Here is a 15,034-nt window from a genome sequence, read left to right as displayed (position 1 = left end):
AGCAAGGACTTGATAAAAATTCAACTTCACTGTCTTGCAAACACAAGAGGATGAAGCCTCCATCACAGCAATGTAAAAATACTGCAGGAGGAAATGAAAAATTCAGCACTCCAACAGACACGATTTCTGCCAGATAGATAATTTCCAACCCAGAGATTCATGGCATTGTTATCGAAGGATTTATCCAGTCCTAATCTCTTCCTTCATTTAGTGTTGAGCCATCTCTTCTCGTTCTGGCGTTCCCAGTACACGTGTTCTCCCATCCTTGGTATTTGCTCAGGCCTCCTGATGATGAACCTGGAGCAGCAGCCAGGCCCTTTCCAGCTGGTCCGTGCCAGACGAGCGCTTCCGAGAGTCTTTCCAGCTCGTAACATGTACCTGACTTCGCTTGGCCTGGAAAGAGCGGGGAGCAATTTTTATCTTCATCTCCTTGACTAGGTCTGTTCTTTTGTCACTGTGATAGTGTATCAGCCTTTCTCACAGCTGTACCTGCCAGCTCCTTCAGCATTAGACTGTGGTGAATAATCCTCCCAGTGTTGCGCTACACAGGATCAAGGCAGTGCTTGGATTGCATTTCGCATTGGCTCCAAAGTGTTTTTAGCCCTTTTCTCTCACCATTTCTCCTTTGAGTTTTTTGTGGTGTATTTCTTGGAAAAGTCCAGTTGCATGTCTTCATAATTAGAGTTTTAAAAACCCATGTTATTTGATGGATTTTTTTTTTTTCTTAAGATTGAAGGGAGGAGTGCTCATAACCTATGTAGGGAGATAAAAAGAAGGGAATAATCTGCTTAAAATCTTAATACATGTATTATATCAAATACAGTTTCATCTACGTGAAGTTCACACATTGCAGGATGCTGGGCAGCCTTCATCACACCGACTGCCGTGTATTGGTTATGAAGGATCCTGCCTAAAGTTTGTTTCATATTTTTGACAAATTTTCCTTTATGGACTGAGTATTTTGTTTTGATCCTCAGTTTGGAGGAGTCATGCAGTAGCCTTGACTCAGCTGGAAAGGTTATCCCTGTTAATCGTGGTAGTCAGTGATACTCAAGGATTTCCTCCTGTATAGCATACACAACAGAGGAGACCAAGGTAGATGATCAATATTTGCTGAGAGTAAACCCTGTGACTCTTGCTCACAGTCTTCTCCGTAGTACCTGAAGAAATGCAGACGGGCTGTACTTCCCTGTTTCCTTTGGTTCTTACGGCGATGGGTGACTGAACCGTCCTAACAGATGCTGTTTGGAAGATTGTTCTGTGCACAGCTGTCTGAATCGGGCCAAAGGACAGTGTAGCCCTCGTCCCTCTCTGGCACTAGCATGTAGATGGTACTGGAAGGGGACAGTGCGACAGGAGGGCACGTACAAAGGGATGTTCTCACTATCCGTCCCCCTCCTTCTCCAGGCCTCATGGCACCTCTTCTGCTCCTTAAAGTCTCCAAGAGTTTAGAGACCTTGTGCGTAGAGATCTTTGTGCTTAATAACCCTGGATGGACATGGGCTTTTCTTCTGTGTGTGCTTTTTGTTTTAGGCTCGTGTAATTTCTGGTTATCAAAACCATCTCGTGACAGTCAATTTTGCAGTTTAGATATGTGTATATGTGTGTGCATGTATGTATATATACATAAATATTTCTTTATTTTTAAAACTTGTGCCTTTTCCTGGAAGATACTGCAGAACTTCCACAAAAACCAGTAAAACGTTGTAGATCATAAAACAGCCTGTGTTGTACCTGAGACTTTGAACTCATTTTATTGTTCAGCATACTATGGATTTTGGAACTCCCAATGTGATCTTGCATATCCTTTAAAAATACCTATTTTTAACATGGAATGGTAAATTAAAATTTATTTTATAGTGTTCACATTCCACTCACGCTGGCATATCCTGCTGGGGTGTTGTTTTCCTCTTTTGTTTAAATGACATATTGTGGATTAAATTGGAACCAGCATTGTAAGAGATTTCTTTCCTTTTCTGTTCAGGGTTCTCAGACCTAGTTAATATTGGCTTGAGTTTAGAGAGGTTTTTAATATTAGCCAATTTGTTAACACTTATAAGCCACTCATTTGGTACAAAGCTTTTAGATAAAAATGAAAACGATGATTTCAGCGTAAAGAGGATTTTTCAGAAGTGCCTACACTTTAATATAAAACCCATTCAAAATTGGGATTTGTTCTCTTTTGGTATGGGCATGAGGAGAGCTTACTACAATAGCTATTGCAACATAACTGAATAGTTTATCCGCAATTGCTTTGTGTTCTGGAAAAAAGCCTAATTTTATTCTGTAATAACCAGTGCTATTCCAAGGCTGAGTAGCTGTTCCAGAATACTATTTAATATGAAAGAGTATTTTCAACAATAGCTTGTTCTGCTATAGCTAACTGAAGTTTTCCCATGTATGTAAGCCCTAGGCTGCTTGGATGCTTTTGAATATTCTGTTATTTGTGAGTAAAGTTTGACTTACAAGACATCATAAGCACATTTTTGAGAAGTTGAGATTTTTATTTTTCTTTTTGGTGGCATCCAGCAAAGTTGAATTGTGTGTAATTGCAGGTACCGCTCCGGAGGAGGAAAGTGTCAAAATCAGCTGACTGTGAATGAGCTCCGGTTGTTCGTGCGGCAGCTGTATGCTCTACCCTGTGTCCTCAGTCAGACACCGTTACTGAAGGTAACTTGGAAATCCTAGGGGAAGGAACATGAGCATTTGTCATAGTGATGAATTTGCACTGCATCAGTCTCCTATCGTACTATTTGCTCCGAGAATAAATACCTTTAAACTGGCAGGCCTGGGTAACTTGCGCACATGAGTTGCTTAAGAACGGAGCGCTCTGACTTGCTGGTGTTCATTGTCAGTAGATTTCTATACTACACAGGGGAATCAAAATGTTAATGTTGTACGAAGTAATGCAAAAGCAGCAGCAGGATGACCTGGGTAACTACAGATTAAACTTTTGAGGTGAGTTAACTAGTCTCCTCTTAAGAGTGAAGCCAGGTGTATCTGAGAATATTCAAAACTCCATAATGATCTGAGTGACAGTTCTCCCATTCACATCACTTTCCTTCTTTATTAATCCAGAATCAGCTTTCTCATAGTCTTGTAATTAGATACCTCCTTGTGCTATCCACCCACGTTCCAGGAAACGACCCAGATAACCCTAGCCAAAGCTACCAGGCTAGGCTACTACCTAAATACTTGTTCTAGCAGAGTACCTGCTGCTGACGGTGAGTCAGATCACTTTGTCTCCCACGACCATCAGCTAGTGCTCATTATTTGCGCACCAGATGATCAGCCCTCAGACAAGTTGAAAGTAATTCAAGATTTGGTGTCGGGATTTGCGAAAATGTTGCATATCACACTGAGGGGTAATCAAAAAAAGGAACATAAATTCTGGGCAGCTGCAATTCCTGTCTTAAAGGAGAATGGCTTTGTGTATTCATGACTCTTGGAACCAGGAGGTGCACCTGGTGGCCAGCTCCTGAACCATCTCTTAAGTGTCCACACAAGGCTGAGAGATCAGACAGTATCATGTAACTTTGAATCAGAATAGACCCGTTCAAGCCAGCTTTATGAGTATTGCTTTTGAAGCTTTATCAGGTCTGGAATGTGTGAATCAGATTTTATGTAATCCTATTTACAGTTATTTGTTTATAGCATTGTAACTCTGAAGTTAGCTAACTATTTAAAAAGCAGAAGTTTAGAAATGCCAGACACCATCTCCATCTGGCATTCTTGAACAGGGAAATATCAAACACATATGGTCAGTGTATTCTTTTATATCATTCTCAACAATCCTAAATTATACGTAGTCATGCAAATTAGGCTGTTAATATAAATGGCCAACAGTTACTGGAGATGAGTTCACAGTTTAATATACCTCTAAAAAGGCTTTATTCCATTATGGGTGAGATTGCCTACCCTGGCAAACAACCTCATTGACAAAATACCAAGATGTCAGCTGTGAAGGAAGAACTTACTGCTGGAATAGCATTTCAGCCAGTACTAGAAGCATTGGGCAGGATGGCTAGATATAGAATAATTCCAGCCTTTGCAGTGAGATTACTCTGGCTAACTGTCCGTTGTCCTGAGTGAAGTGCAAACAGCCACAGATGTGCCTTTTTGGGGTAATTAGCTGTTGAACATATGAAGGGAGAGAGAGAGAAGGTATTGCACTGCATGGAGGAGTAAAATGCCTGTGGCTTACTGGGACTGTGTGTTCAGCTCAGAACCCTTAACAGTGCAGCAGAAATGAACCCCAGAAGCTCCACGCCCTTCCCACCTTTCTTCAAAGCCTTCTTAATCTTAACCTTGCTGTTCTCCAGCCCTCTTAATCATTCCAGAACAAACCCAGAAAACAGCACTGATGGAACACTTAAAACTTCCCTTTAGATCCTTTCTATTCTTCTGAGACCTCTTTTTGAAGGAGTTTGGAGTGGAGTTCCCTTGCTGTATGATCCTCAAGCTGGTAGGCACGTTGTGTATGAGGAGATACCAATACATACACTATGTGTTGAAGATACGCTATTTAAGTGTTCCAAATGTCATGATAATTTGCCGTGCACGTTGTGTGCATTGCAGTGTGGTGTTTGCCAGGAGGCTTGCTCTTCAATGTTTAAGCTTGCACTTAAATGTTTAAGAGATTTGGCGTTGGGTTTTCTTCTGATTTATTGTTGCATTTGTATATTTCAGGATCTTCTGGATCGTGTGGAAGCTTTTCAACAGCAAAGCCAAAAACTCCTTTCTGTAGAAATGCCTAGTGCTGCAGAACTTCAGGAGCTGTTGGATGTCAGCTTTGACTTCGACGTTGATCTACCCCAGCTGGCTGAACTGCGGATACGTCTGGAACAGGCACGCTGGCTCGAGGACGTGCAACTGGCTTCCTCAGACCAAAACTCTCTTACTCTAGATGATATGAGACGTCTTATAGACTCAGGTGTTGGACTCGCTCCCTACCCAGCGGTTGAGAAAGCAATGGCGAAGCTGCAAGAGCTCCTTACTGTATCTGAACACTGGGATGACAAAGCCAGAAATCTGATAAAGGCCAGGTAGAAGCTAAATCTTAGTGGTGCATTTTGTGGTTCCATGAGCTGTTTAGGAGGGCGATAGTTGGCCTTACTTCTGAAGGGGCTCCCGGTTGTTCATCCAGTTCACAACACGAAGGCAAAACTTGTGCCATCCAGAAGAGAAAGGGATGGAGAAGGGGGATGAGTGACTGAGTGATTTTAAACGTTGCTGTGAGCTTGCAGTGTTTGTGGTGCTCTGCTGTCACTGTGCAAGTTCTCCTTTCGCCACGAGGAAGGGGTTTAAGACACCTCTTCCTTCCTTTCTACCTTCTTCCCTCCCCCAGTGTCAGACTGGAGGATGCATGTCCCGATGGAGCTTAGATATATACTACCAACTGGTAAAATTTTATTATATGGACTGTTTCTAACATAGAGGAAATTTTTCTGGATCAGTTGGTGCAGGGGAGAAGGAAATAAGCCAAATACATCCTTACTGAGAGAACGTTCTTGCTCATTGCTTTGACCTTCTGATTTATAAAGTAAAATGGGGGAGAGCACAGTCTACTTAAAGTTTAGAAAGGTGACACAAACTTGTATGCAAGGTTTTGTCCCTCAAGATTCCTCACTTTTTAATTTTTTTTTACTTTTTAAAGTTTTTTCCCCCAGCCTCATAATTATGAAAGCGTTTGAGCATTTCTTACTCATTAGTAACCATAGTATTTTAGAACGATAACTTCATAGAGCACAAAACTGGAATAAGCTTGGTTTCACCCTCCAAAATAGAGATGCAGTTGGGCTTGTACTTTTCTAAAAATGTCAAAATCAAATTGTGAAGTACAGAAAAGCCATCTCCACTTTTTTAACCTTCTAGTGTGGAATCTCTTAGTTGGTACTGTTTTGAGGTTCAAGGAGGATCCAAGGGTCTATCGTTCAAAAGTTAATGAATGTTAAATACCCCTTAAGCCCAAATGTGTGAATATTGAAAAACTAGACAACAGACTCCGTCATATTTTTAGCATTTCTAGTAGGAGTCTATAGCAAGCAGATTTCTAAGAGCATACCTGCATTACTAATGCCCTGGTGGTACAGTAAGCGCCTGTAGTTCTGGACATAATGTCATTATTTGGTGTAACCCTTCGGTTTTAATAAGCCAGATGAGTAGAAGAACCCCCATTGTATTGCAGTGTTTTACATTCTGAGATGTTTTCTTCACATAGACCACGGCAGTCACTGAGCAGTCTCGTAGCAGCAGTGAAAGAGATAGAGGAGATCCCAGCCTATCTCCCAAATGGCGTCGCACTGAAAGACGCGGTACAGAAGGCCAAAGACTGGCTGCAGGAGGTGGAAGCTCTGCAGGTACGTAAACTGCGCCCTTGGCTTCTTGGCGAGTGGTAGTACCTGCTGTCAGGTTAACGGAGCCACACCCCGTTGTGTGCACTTGGTGCTTCAGCACCCCACTGAATTAAGAACGCTTGATCTAGAACATCCTTTGCCTCGGACATGGCACAGTTATGGGCTGATGAGTGCTGTTGGTTTTACCTCTGTTTCTGGACCTGATTTGTATTCTTTCACCTCTGCAATTAACTGGCTGCAATAAAATCTATAAAGGAGCTATTAACAAAACTCCAAAGTTAAAAAGATACTATACTATGGAGCTTTACCTTAAGGTAAATTTTGCTCAGTCACTAATAACGTGGTAATCATATTTTTGTGTACTGTTCTGCAGATGAAAGAAAAATACTGTCTTTGTAGTATCCTTACGAAGATCACTTTCTTGTTAAATAAGGTGAAACGTTTTGCATGCTGTGGAAGTCATTTTGCTAAGACGCTCCAACCACTGTCCTGACTTAAAGGAACGTGTCTTATTTTCAGCGAGTGCTTTCATAACATCAGCAAGCTAAAGAACAGCTATCCTGTAAAAGATGATCATCTTACTGCACTCCTGTAACACACAGGGTGGAGCAGCTGACCCAGTCAAAGCTCTGCTTGCTGACTCTTGAATAAACAAATCCCCGAAGTATTTAAGTCGCCAACAATATTATCTTTTCACAGCCTTCATTTGCTTGGCTAAACAAATAATTTTCCTCTAGCATCTTCTAAAAAAACCCCAAGAGTTCCTGATCCAGGAATATTCCTGATCAGACAAGGGTCCTGTCCTTGTATTTTCTCCAGTTTTGAACGCACCTTTCTGGAGCATGCCTCGTGTACTGTACCGCAGGTAACATCTCACCAAGATCTGATGATACAAGGATATTAATACTTTTACTGGTCATGGAATCGCCTCTTCTGAGGCCCCACAGAATTCATTTGCTGTTTCCACAGCTGTATCGTTAGTGATATTTCACTGTGGTTGAGAGGTATCCCCTCATTTGTTAACCACTAAGCGTGGCCAGTCTCAAGGCTGTTTCTTGTTCTATTCCTGTATGGTCGGCCTTTGATTTCATGGATTAAAATGCTTGAAATTTTGTAGTAGTTCTGTTGGAATTTTGAGGTGGAAGTTACTTGGTTTTCTCTTCTTCCTTCCCTTGTCTCTTCACCCTCTTCCATTTTTTGAGGCTCCTTCCAGCTTTGTGTGATTTCCATTTCCATGTTCACACTCGGAAATAAGTTTTCAACTGAGCAAAAAGCTGATGGCAGAGATTGAAAACCAGTCTTCCAAACAAGAGATCTATACGGGTTTTCACCTTGGCTTCTAGCACTTCCCACTTGAATCTTTTTTTTAACCTTTCAGACCGTTTTATTTGTGGACCCAGGTTCCTTTCCTGTGTTTTTAGGTTCTTTGCTGCTTCTACAGTTCAATGGCAGCTTAACTCGCCCCTCTTCTCACTTCCCGCTTCCCCTCTTCTGTTAGCACGATTGCTCGGGCAGCCGGACACCGTGCTAGTTCAAGCCCAAGTGCATAATCGTAGCCTGGACGGACTCTTGAAGAGGTTCGTGGCTCAGCCTCACAAGTACTCGAGCCAGGGTCAGTGGGACTGCACAGATCAGGAAGGGGTGGGACTGGGATAGCCCTGACTTCACTTTGATACAAGTTGCCAAATATTTTCTTAAATTTTCATTTGTCCTCGTGTTTTTTCCATAAAGTGAACTCTGATCTGACTTACCAGTATTTTCAGGCCTATCTGAACTAAATTCTTTTGAGTCAAGAAGCTTTTATGTAAAAAAATGAGTTGTCCTGGGCTTTAAAATTTTGAAGGAACAAAGTTCATGTAATACTAACTTTTGGGGGCTATCGTGAGAGGACTTAAGCGAATTGTTCTTGGCGTTTTCTAATTTCTTGTTTTGGATTCTGAAATTCTGCCCACTGAATATGGAAAAATGTCTGTGCCAAGAATTTTTGCTTCAGTTCTGCAGAGATTTTAGTGAATGCCTGCAGTCATTGTGACTTGCAGGAAGTTCTTGGTGTCGGTGCTTTGAGGTTTGCTGCTAGAGTCGTTGGGGTTGTTCTGGATGAATAGTCCTCCAGTCCCACATCACTGCCTATTTTAGAAATTACTTCTCAGTGCTGCTTTTCTGCTGGACCTCTTGTAACTGGGTTGCCCTAGGCATAGGCTGCTAAGTGAATGAACAGAGCTCGCTTTCGAATGGCACGTTGGATACTTGAGATGGTTCCTTGGTCTTGGCGTGCCGGGGACTGGGTTAGACTTGACTTCTGGGTCTATTTTTAAATTATTTTGATTTTCTGCTGTGAATGCAGATTGTTAGATAGGGAGTCTGCTTAAATTGTTGGCAGTCTCTCTTTTTTTTTTTTTTAAACTGTCACTTGGTAAGTGGTGGGGGGTTTTTTTGTTTTCCCCCAAGTGTTTCATTAGTTTTGTCTGTGTACTTAATGACTAGTGCATGAGAAACACAAACGTTGGGATAACAGCTATGGAAGTGACTGAAACGTCTAAGCAGTACATTCTTTTTTACAAGCTTTACCTTCAGTTAATCTGAATGGCGTGCTGTGATTCATGGAAGCGGTATGTCTTATATACATCAAGCATTTTTTAATTTATAATCTGACAGGTTGGAGGACGTGTGCCTGTACTGGACACGCTGGTAGAACTTGTCACAAGAGGTCGATCTATTCCAGTGCATCTGGACTACCTGCCGAGGCTGGAGTCCTTGGTGTCAGAAGTTCAAGTGTGGAAGGAGTGTGCAGCTAACACGTTTCTGTGCGAGAACTCCCCTTATTCTCTTCTGGAGGTAAGAGATCTCAGCTCTGGAGAAGACCACCACTCACACCACAGCAAAAGCACATCTGCGTTACAGTATTAACTCGTGAAATAGCAGTAAACATTAAGTATATTTGCAGAATTGTTTTAGGATTATTTTAACATCTTTTTATTAGATCGACCATTAGTGATCATTTTAAACTTTTAAAATGCTTAAGATTTGGCTATACTTTCTCTGTTCTTCTTAGTCAGTGGCTAACGAGAGCGTGCTGTGCCGTAGTCTGACATTTTCAATATAAATATGGGAATATTGACATATTTGTGGCACTGAATTTACTTCACTGTGTCAGGCTGCAGCCGCTGGAGTGCAGGTTCATACCCGCTTCACCCACCTCAGCGTGGTGAGGGCCAGACCTTACGGTCGGGCTGTGGTAAGGGCGAGGCTGTAGCTGCTTTAGCTGGTCCTCTGAACCTGCTGCGTGTGTGTGAACACCTGCAGTCCCTGAGCAATCCACGCTCTGGCCTACGCTGAGCCCCTCTTGCCCCCAGCCCTCCTCTCTCCGTTAGGGCCGACGGGAATGCAGGGCAGCCCCTGGAATCCTCTACTGTTTTCCAGGGCTTGCAGCTTAAATCATGTGGAGGCTGTTCAGTGTATCAGCTGTCTGTATATACCAGCAATCTAAATGAAACACGGAGGTGTTTGTGGTCTGCCCATTTTATAAAATTGAATTTTAACCTTCCACCTCTCCCCATTTTCCAGATAACCTCATCCTAGTCCCCCAAATCTTTGGAAAAAAACGCAGGAATCCCTCTTCTAACCAGTCATACATGGCTGTGTTAGGGCAGGACGAATGCGTTTAAAATGTTGCAGACAATACTGCTTTTCTGTCCACCAGGTGTTATGTCCCCGGTGTGATATTGGAATGCTGAATCTGAAGAGAAAGCAGAAGAAGTTGAAGGAGCCAGTGCCAAGTGGAAAGAAGAAAAGCACTAAGCTAGAGACTCTGAGTGACCTAGAAAGGGCTCTCTCCGAGAGCAAAGATACTGCATCTGCGGTATGTGGTTTAAGATTATTTTTTTTAACTGGAGTTTCTTCTAAGTTCTTTGAATCTTTATGTTTGCCCCTCGCGCAGGAGTGTTCTCTTCCACTCTTTTCTCCTTGCTGTGCTGTTCTGCAGAAGGACTTCTAGGACTGTGCTTTTCTGTGCTTGCTTCGGACTTCCCAAAATTGCTTTTAGTGGAAAAAATGTGTGTTGTCTTTGTGCATGAAGGAGCCTTACAGTTTGCCAGGCGATGCCCGTAGCCTAACAAAGCACAGGAAGATAAAAAATTGAGACCTATTTTCCCCCACCATACCAAAACCTTATTAAAGCTAGGATAGGGTTTTCCCCAGTCTGATCCTTTCAAAGAACACAATAACCCAACACCATTTATAATTAAAACAAACACCATAAATAATTAAAGAAAACCTCATGTGTTATGAAGTCAATAAAACACTAGTTCGGGGTAGAGCAGACTTAGTCGCTGCCAGTAAAGTGCTTCATCCCAAAAGCCCTATTTCAGAGCCTCCACCAGGGTCAGATTAAACAACGTCCCATGATTAATGAGGAGCAGTAGACTGATTTGGTAGGGTTTGAATATAATTGTCCCTTTAGGTGTGGGACATTTAAGTTTTAACCTGTGGCAGCTAGTTGAAACCTGTACGTTCGGTGCTTCGGTTTTGGCCTCCCTTGTCTGGAAATCCAGACTTGCAGACTGCGTCCCTACGAGTGCTGGAAGGAGAAGAGGCTGGGTCCTTTGAACCGCACACCCTTCTCCTCTCTGACTAGGCAATCTCTCGTTAACGGCTGGGTATTGAAAGAGAAGGATACTCACATGGACCGCACCCAGGAAAACGCACTCATTTAGTGTGGCAGGTTTTGCTTCTGACACGAGGGGAACAAGAATGTTCTTGTAGTGGAGGTTTGGATGCTTTCACAACCCAACGCTGTAGCTGCAGTGCTCAGCACCCCTGTGTACGCAACGCAGTGTGCTGTGCCCGAGTCCCGTATCTGCCCATGCTGGACACAGTTGTCTGATTTTTGCATAGCTGATTTTTCTCTAGTCATCGCATTTCAAAGCCATGATGTGTGAAATAACTGTTTTGTGTATATTTATAAACCCTCCTCTATGCATTTATTTTTAGATACATAATAAAATGCATAGAATTTATTAGTTGCAGCTGCTACTAATAGCCTTTATGAAACTGAAATATATTGCTATCTTTAATAGCAGCTAATGCTAAAGATTCCTTGAAAAAAGGATCATGTAGATCGTGTAGAAAGGACAAACACCACATTCAGGAGTACACCCGAATTGCACTTGGTGTTTACAGACCCCAGAGCCAGTACTTAGGTCAGGGTGCGGCCCTGTGCACTTGACAGCGTGTGCGAGGTGGGTATCAGAGATGCATTTGTATTTCTGAAAACTGCCCAGATAGTTTTACAATTACAGAGGGTCAGACTACTTATTTGAGAGACGTGTTCACAGGGAAGTACCTGCAAGCCAAATCTGCACTTGTTTCGGAATTTAAGCTGCTTTAATGCAGGTAATGTTTTTGTAGTACAAAACATGAAGGATTTGGAACAGAGAGGAAGGGAGTTAGGAGGTTATTTTTTGCAAAGGAATAAGCTTTGTATCTCTGGGCCTGATGACAAAACAGAAGGAAACTGAAGTCATGTCACTGCACATCCTCATAACTGCTTCGCTTCAAACATTCAAAGCCTTGAAGGCGTACGGGGGTGAGGAGCTCCGCAATGATCTGAAATCCTCGCTGGCACATCTGAAGAGCGTGGTTGTGCAGAGGTCACCCTGTTTCTAATGGGTAATGTTCCTTTCGAGATTACATCCCTTTCTTTGAACTCCCTTTTAGATGGCTACGCTTGGGGAAGCCCGATTAAAGGAGATGGAAGCGTTGCGTTCTCTGCGAGCAGCAAACGAAGTGAAGGTGCTGTCTAGCGAAGAGGATACAGAACTGAAAGTCTGTCTGTGCCAGAAGGAGCCGGCTGCTCCGATGATACAGTGTGAACTCTGCAGAGGGTTCTTCCACACCGGCTGTGTTTTGGTGCCCAACGTTTTGCAGGGACCTCGTGTGTGGCTCTGTCCACACTGTCGTCGATCAGAAAAGCCACCTTTAGAAAAGATCTTACCGTTGCTGGCCTCCTTGCAGCGTATCCGTGTGAGGCTTCCCGAGGGGGATGCCTTACGGTATATGATCGAGAGAACTGTGAACTGGCAGCACAGAGCACAACAAATGTTATATTCAGGGAATCTAAAACTTATACAAGACAAAGTTGGCTCAGGATTATTGTACAACAGGTGGCAAGCCGCAGCAGGCCAGTTGCCAGAGACAAACAAGGTGAGGCTGAGCTGCTTCCGGGTTTCCTGGCGGTGGGTGGTGCGTGGTCAGCAGGATCAGCCTGTAACGCCTCCCTGGGTTTCGGGTTCCTTGTATCTGTATACAAACCCTGGCAAGGCAGATTGTTTATGTGTTGCTTTACAGATATAAGGAGCTCGGGTTCTGCCTTGACGGTTAGCCAGGATGCCTGTGTCCTCCAGCAACAGCTTCCTGTTCTCCTTCTGCTGGAGCCCTGGGAACAATTGCTCCTACAGGGCCTATTTTCCCTTCTCCTCCTCCCAGCTCCTACGCTCTGATGTGACACTATTAACGACGGAGTTGCTGAAGCTATTGTTTCTAGAGTGCTTAGTATTCAATTAGTCTTTATATTCTGTTCTTGCAAGTATTTCAGTACAGTTTTAAGTGTTGAGAATTAGTAACAGAGGCACAAACTGTCCAGTGTGTTACCAGCTTAGCTCTCAGACGAGGTAGTTTTTAACAGGGTATCTTCATCCGTGACTGCTCCTTCTTCTCCGTATCACTTCACTAGAACTGCCAAGCTGAATATTCTGCTAACGTTACTGAGTTAAGCTACAGCAACTGTTTCAGGTGTGGTCATGATGGAGTTTCAGACTTCCACCAGTAAAGATCTTTCAGCAAAAAGCACAGAGAAAGTGGGGAAATGGGTTAAGCATTTCTAGAGTTCCTGAGATGATAAATACAGAAAAAATCTGAAATACAAGGTCTGTGCAGCATAAAGAACATAAAACATCCCAAAATGAAATGTGCTCTGTTGCTTTTACTTTTTGATTGAAAGGCCTTAGTTTTGCTAGTCCAACCCTGTTACGGTTAGTCTGTGTGTTTGTGTTTTCTCACTCGGTTATGTTAAAACATAAAATGTGCCACGTGTGCTTGAAAGAGGTATCGTAGCTGCCTCTCTGGTGACTCAGCTATACCAAGTTGCTTGTGTTGACCAAATCTTTCAAATAGGCAAGCCTAGTTCTAGAAATTAAAACTATGTTTAGGCATCTAAGAGAATTTTTCTGATAATTTAGGTTTGAAAGTACCTTTTCACTAGACCAACTAATATAGTTGAAAAAAACTGGGCAAGATTTTGGCATATAAGTTGATGTTTGGGCCAGAAATGGAAACAGTAAGCTTAGTTCTGTTAGCACAGTTTTATTAGCTCAGCGTGGTACCGTGAGTTTCCTCCGACCTGAAAGCAGTCTAACCATTTTTGTGTGGTCTGGAGCTCAAGTCAGTAACCCCCTAAATCAAGGTAACTGTAGCAGAACTAGTTCGGGTCCTTGTGGCCGCATTTCCCAAATCAGAAGTCCCTGGGAAGCTCCATGGAAGAGCATCAGACCACGTGCGTCAGCTTGGGACCCTCGCTGTGCCTGAGCTCAGGGGCCTTCCTGGAGCCAATGGTACTGAGGGCAGGTCAGAGGTGGTCTCCAGAGCCATCTCGGCACAGGCGCTGAGCTAAAACTGTGGTCTCGATGGATTTGAGGTGGTTTTTCGGCGAATCTAGTGTCTCAGCGTTGCTCTCCTGCCCTGTAACAATTTTATTTTCCCTGTTACCTGGGGTAATCCAACATTCTCATTCTCCCAGAGACACTCGTAGCAGTAACCACTGGAGCTGGGCTTTTTTGGCTCTGGCCAAAGTGGAGGATGTGGAGCGTTTAGATGAGTTTGATTCACTTGAAAAACAGCTGTGAGAATTGCTGAGAGACAGATTTTGAAAGGGGCCCAGGCACTTGAATTAGTGAGGCAGAAGATATTTCAGAAGACATCTGGTGAGATGCCTTTCTGACACTCGTGAGTCCAAAACTAACACTTGCTGGCTTACAGAAGTGGCCTTTGCATAAGTAAGCGCACGTTTTGCCATTGGCATGTCTTCTGTGCGTGCTGAGGTGAAGAGAAGTGCTTCAAACCAGGCTGGTGCCTCATTGGATCAAGGCAGTGAAGAATCACTTCTTTATTGTGCACAAAAGGAGGAAACTGTAATATTTACCCAGAGTCAATTCTAGAGCTGAAGCCCTCGCTTCCACAAGTCGGGGATTATCCCTGCAGTGACTCTGCCTGTGTTGTCTCTGCTCCACAGGCTCGTTCTCCTCTGGTAGAGCACGCTGCTGCGTGGGCTAGCACTAGGGCTAGCTTCCGATCTCTGTGGAAATGATAATTCACAGCTAAGAATTCTGGCAATAAAGTTGCTTTTGCCTGTTTCCAGGTGTAGGACGAAGGATTTGGGTCTATTAGATTGAACCGTTTGTAGGAATACAAGATTTAAGCAATTGTAAGAGAAAGAAGTTTTGATTCTATTGCAGTTATTTGACACTTCAAAATTACATGTTTAGTGAAAATATCTATGCATTATGTTTTGTTTTGTTTTCTAGGTTTCCCAGACAATTGGAGCTATGTCATTCTCCATGCCTCATGACTGGGATAACAGAACCATATATTTACATTCTCCATTTTCTACAGGACAGCACTGCAAC

General features: G+C 43.1%; 1 protein-coding gene across 1 annotated transcript in view; it reads left to right on the top strand.

Annotated features, from left to right (window-relative positions):
- KDM5B (lysine (K)-specific demethylase 5B) overlaps nt 1–15,034 on the top strand; it is a 45,506-nt gene that overhangs the window by 26,522 nt on the left and 3,950 nt on the right. The window contains exons 17-23 of the mRNA XM_009320378.1: nt 2,556–2,670; nt 4,690–5,045; nt 6,221–6,359; nt 9,012–9,191; nt 10,057–10,215; nt 12,072–12,557; nt 14,933–15,029. Of these exons, the coding sequence (XP_009318653.1) occupies nt 2,556–2,670; nt 4,690–5,045; nt 6,221–6,359; nt 9,012–9,191; nt 10,057–10,215; nt 12,072–12,557; nt 14,933–15,029 (1,532 nt within the window). The remainder of the gene's footprint in view (nt 1–2,555; nt 2,671–4,689; nt 5,046–6,220; nt 6,360–9,011; nt 9,192–10,056; nt 10,216–12,071; nt 12,558–14,932; nt 15,030–15,034) is intronic.

This window comes from Pygoscelis adeliae, unplaced genomic scaffold (genome assembly GCF_000699105.1).
Source record: "Pygoscelis adeliae isolate BGI_AS28 unplaced genomic scaffold, ASM69910v1 Scaffold343, whole genome shotgun sequence".
Taxonomy (NCBI): domain Eukaryota; kingdom Metazoa; phylum Chordata; class Aves; order Sphenisciformes; family Spheniscidae; genus Pygoscelis; species Pygoscelis adeliae.
Note: the sequence above shows the minus strand (reverse complement) of the source record. Positions and strands in the feature narration are given on the sequence as shown.